Source organism: Prionailurus bengalensis, chromosome X (assembly GCF_016509475.1).
Source record: "Prionailurus bengalensis isolate Pbe53 chromosome X, Fcat_Pben_1.1_paternal_pri, whole genome shotgun sequence".
Classification (NCBI taxonomy): domain Eukaryota; kingdom Metazoa; phylum Chordata; class Mammalia; order Carnivora; family Felidae; genus Prionailurus; species Prionailurus bengalensis.
The window spans coordinates 112,623,907-112,628,500 of NC_057361.1; the positions used below are offsets into that span (position 1 = coordinate 112,623,907).

General features: G+C 65.4%; 1 protein-coding gene across 2 annotated transcripts; it reads left to right on the plus strand.

Annotated features, from left to right (window-relative positions):
• Positions 1-652: 652 nt before the first annotated feature.
• SMIM10L2A (small integral membrane protein 10 like 2A) lies at positions 653-4,283 on the plus strand. Of its 2 annotated transcripts, none has more exons than XM_043569891.1 (2): positions 653-1,411; positions 2,305-2,723. In XM_043569891.1, the coding sequence occupies exon 1, from the start codon at positions 802-804 to the stop codon at positions 1,036-1,038; it is 237 nt and encodes a 78-aa protein (XP_043425826.1). In that variant the 5' UTR covers positions 653-801; the 3' UTR covers positions 1,039-1,411; positions 2,305-2,723. The 2 variants fall into 2 exon arrangements, 1 of the variants encoding a protein (XP_043425826.1); XR_006295629.1 differs by lacking the exon at positions 2,305-2,723 and adding an exon at positions 3,088-4,283 and having other exon boundaries at positions 1,037-1,411.
• The last annotated feature ends 311 nt before the right edge of the window (positions 4,284-4,594 follow it).

Below are 4,594 nucleotides of genomic sequence, written 5' to 3' on the forward strand. Positions count from 1 at the left end.
TCTCCCTCTCTCTCTGCCCCTCCCCCGTTCATGCTCTGTCTCTCTCTGTCCCAGAAATAAATAAAAACGTTGAAAAAAATTAAAAAAAAAAAAAGACAACAGGGGTAACAAGGCAATGAAATAATAAAGAAATACACATGAGCAGCAAACATACCAGAGAGGGAAAATGCGCCTGTGGCTTGGGGAAACTCTGCTGAGTTAGCAGAGAAATGTGAATTAAAGAAAGATCCAACAGGTCGCCCTGCGGGGTTTTCGGAGGAGATGGTGGGGCAGGGGATGAGGTAAACCGGGGGAGCCTTCCCAGTGGGCCTTCAATACAGAATCAGTATAGCGGTGCAGACCTTCCGGCCCTCCCCTCCCCTCCCCTCCCCTCCCCTCCAGGATACTGGGCAAAAGCAATCCCCGGGCAGCACCACCTTCCAAACCACTCACGCCCTCGGGCTCTGCCCTTGGGAGCCCAGGAGGAGGAGGGGCTTGCAGGCGGGGCGGTCCCGTAGGCGGGTCTACGACAGCGGCGGCCGCCCTGTAGCGCCCGGGAGGGGTGTGGCCAAGAGGGGGGCGGGGTTATACTGGCGGCCGCCGCTGCGGCAGCCGGTGAGGGGCGGAGCTTTCTGTGGGCGGAGCTCTCTGCGAGCTGCTCAGAAGGGGCGGTGGCGGAGGGGGCGGCGGTGGGGCATCCCGGGGCCAGCAAGGGAAGAGGTGACAGAGGGCGGCGCGGGGCGGGGCGCTGCAGGCCTCGCGTCCACCTGCCCGGCCGCTCGCACTCGTGTGGGTCGGCGGGGCCTGCGCGGGCCCAGGCCCATGGCGGCGTCCGCGGCTCTGTCGGCGGCGGCGGCGGCGGCGGCCCTGTCAGGCCTGGCGCTGCGGCTGTCGCGCTCGGCGGCGGCCCGCGGCTCGTACGGCGCCTTCTGCAAGGGGCTCACGCGCACCCTGATCACCTTCTTCGACCTGGCCTGGCGGCTGCGCATGAACTTCCCCTACTTCTACGTGGTGGCCTCGGTGATGCTCAACGTCCGCCTGCAGGTGCGGATCGAGTGAGCGCACGCCGCCGCAGCCCCGGCCAGAGGGACCGGCGCGCGCGGCCCAGACGGACAGGGGCGCCGGCATGGAGGACGGCCGCCGGCACGCGGCGGGGGCAGGAGGCGGGGCGGCCGGGGCCCCCGGACCCTAGACCTCCGCGGGAGGACGCGGGCCACCGAGCCACCCCGCCGGGCCGCGGCCGCGACCCGCCCACACGCGTCGCGGCCGGTGACCCATTGCACAGAAACTCACCAGACGGGTCCTTTCCGTCGGGCTCGAGAAAGAAAACACCATTTGACTGCGGCCGACCCGTCGCCTCACGTTGGCCGGGGTGGGGGAAGCAGAAAGGAAAAATTCTGCAGCAGGGCCTTGACTGGCCCTGACCAACAAGGTAGGAGGCCAGAGGCTGGGGCTTCGGGCCGGCGGGAGCGCTTGCCATGACATCGTGGTGGCCGGCAGGAGCTGTGCCCTGGACCCGAGGGAGCCAGGCCCTGAGCCGCCCAGGCAGGGGCGGGGCGGGGCGGGGCGGGGCGGGGAGGGGGGCGCCGCAGGTGCCCAGGACTCCCTGGGTCTCATTCCCAGACGGGTGAGGGGCGGCGGCGGCCTGGGCATCTCGGAGGGTCGGCCCATCCCCGCCCCGCTGTCCCCTGAGGCCCCTATGCTGCCACCGGAACCCCAGGGAATGGGCTGGGAGAGGCGCCGGGGAAGGCTCTAGAAGGAAAAGATGCTGCCACCTTTCACCCCCTTGTGGGGCCAGACAGGAAGGGTGGTTGCGTTCTTGGCCAAACCCGTGGTCGGTCCCCTTCTCGGGCCCCTGGGGTCGCCACAGCTCCCGCCCAGCCCTTGGCAGAACTGCCTCCTGTCCTGTGTTGGGGGCTGGGGGGGCCGCTCTCGGCCTGTTCCCGCTCCCCTCCCCCTCTGAGGGCATCCTGGGGCCGGTCGTTTGGACGTTTGGACGTTTGGAGACCTGGACGAGTGGCAAGGCTGCTCCGCCCTATTCCTGCCCCCACAGTCTTGCTCTTCCGCCATCGCAGCCACGCTCCACGCTCCCTCCGGCCCCTACCTCTGCCGGCCAGGTGCCACGGAATGCCGCCTCCAGCAGCCCCTGTGCACCCAGAGGAGCTAGGGCAATGGGGATCTCCTTGAGCAGAGGGCAGCTCTCAGGCTGGGGTGGGGAGAGCAGATGGACCAGGGGCTTGTAGAGGAGGCAGCACTTGGGGAAAGGGGAGGGGGTGTTCTGGGTGAGGAGGCACTGTCAAGTCTCCGTCTCTTTCTGTCTTTCAGGAACCAGTGTTTGTAGGTGGTGACCCGCCCCTTCTCTGGCCTTGTCAAGAGACTCAAATCCCTGCCCAGGGGCGCCCCTGGCCCTAGAGCTGCCCCGGGGAGCTGCTGGGCAAAGGGCCTGGCCCAGGAGGACAGGAAGGGCCTTCCAGGCAGAGGCACGGAGGGGTGGGGTACCCAGCGGTCCAGTTCTGGCGTGGGGAAGGATGAGACCCTGTCACCTCCACACTAGACCTCCTAGCAACACTTTGAGGGCGTTCTGTTCTCCCCACCCCATGATTGGAAAAGCGGGCTCTGAGACAGGAAGAGATTTGCCCTTGTCACACACATAAGAAGTGGTGGGGCTGAATCTGTCCCCTGTCTTCCAGAAAACCTGGCAGGACAGGTTGGGGTGGGGGAGGGGACCTCAAGGCCCTCGGGGCACCTAGGGGGAGAGAGGGGCCCAGGGTAGGGAGTGTGGGGAACTGGCTTTCCTTGGGGGGGAGGGGGTGGCAGGTCACAGGGAAGACAGTCGGGGCTGAGATGGACACGGGAGACAGTCCCAGAACCCCTTGTGGAGCCGAGGCCTTCATCTACACAGCCTGGCCTCCCCTGCCGCCCCACCCCAGGCGTGACCAAGGACTCCTCAGCAGTCGAGCGGCAGAAGCCTCTCAGTCTGGGTGGCAGAGTGGGGGTGGGGGGTAGCGTGGCTCCTGGGAACGTGATGGAACCAGGAGGGTGAAGGGATAAAGCTGGTGTGGGGGACGGGGCCGGGACCCACGCATAACCCCATCTCTCTGTCCCCAGGCTTGGCCCCCCGAGCCCAGGATCACGCGAGAGAACCTCCTCTAGATGGGCTTGGATGGTCCTGGAGGCCCCGGGTGTGCTGCTCCCCCTGTACCAGGATGGCCAGGCTCGGCCCCGGGGGAGCCAGGAAAGACCCCGGTCCCACAGCCGCTCTGCCGCTGGCTGCTCTCGGCCCCCAGTGCTCCGAGTTCCTGGGACTGAAAACTGAAGTGGTCCGGTCAGCCCCAGGGACAGAGTGGCCCAGGGTCACACCACCTGCCCTCCTCTGCCGTCCAGCTGCGAGCCCGGTCCTGGGTGAAGGGCTCTGCCTGCCTGGCCCTGGGGACTGAGGCCAGACGAGGCCACCATGTATCCCCTGCAGTTTCCCCGCAGACAGGGTGTACTGGCTTCCTTCCTTGTACCGAGTGTCCTGGGATCCCCGGTCCTGTGGCCCCTCCTGCACCCAATCCCCTTCCACCCGGAACCACTTGTGGGAGCCTGCCAGCCTGCTGACTCCATCCACACATCTGTGGGGACAGCCTGCGAGAGCCACACGGGCTGCCTGAGAGGAGAGGACGAGGGGCCTCCGCGGGGCTGATCCACAGATGTGCCCCGTTCAAGCCCAGGTCTCACCCTCGGGGTGACCTGCTCCCCAGCTGCAGCCTTGTGGCTCAGCTGGAGCTGCCCGGGGCCTATGACACCTCTTCCCAACAGGGAGAGGTGTGGGGGGAGCCTCAGGGCCCCTGGCCTGAGACCCCTCCTCTGCAGGGACGCCCCGCCCCGCCCCGTGGGTCCCCGGTCCCGGTCCCGAGGGCGCAGGAAGTCTCAGCACGAGGCCCGGGGACTGGGGAGGGTCCGCACATCTTCAGCATGTGTTCCTGCCTCTGCTTTTCTGACCATTTTGGCCTTGAGTAGTCAGCGTGCTTCCTCCCCCACCTCTCCCCTCTCCCCCCAGTCGGCCCTGGCTGCCTGATGGGCTCTCAGTGCACTTTATTTATTTGCAGTCTGTTTTCCAGGCAGCGAAGCTTCTTTCTACAAAATCAGAGACACGAGCTGAATAAGATGAGCGTCACTTTCCTGCGTGTGATTGACTGTACTGGTCAGCACCGTCTGCTGAGAAATGTTCTTGCTTCTGGTATTGTCAGATCTTGTCACTCTAAGTTCAAAACAAAACCAAACAAGACTCCTTGAGTTCAATAAAATAAAATAAGACCAGAGGCCTCCTCTCGTGGTGTGGGGCAATAGCCCGGAAGCCCCCCTTGGAGGGCCCGGAGCAGGGGGAGGGGGACCCACTTGGGAGGGCTGCAAGGGGGGTGGGGCCGTGGCAGGGATGCAGGCCCGCTCAGAAGATGCTCAGAGGCCCGACTTGCCTGGGCCAGTGCCCCTGGAGGAGAAGGCAGGAGCGCAGGCCTGACTGGGGGCAGTTGGTCCCATTCACAGCCTTTGTTTGCATAACCGAGTACCCAGTACCCGAGTCTTTTCTTCATTTTGCAGCCTGGTGTCAGAAAGCACTTCCTGCGGTCAGTCT

Excerpts from the sequence above, each read along its gene's own strand:
- SMIM10L2A (XM_043569891.1), top strand. The coding sequence starts at position 802 with ATGGCGGCGTCCGCGGCTCTGTCGGCGGCGGCGGCGGCGGCGGCCCTG.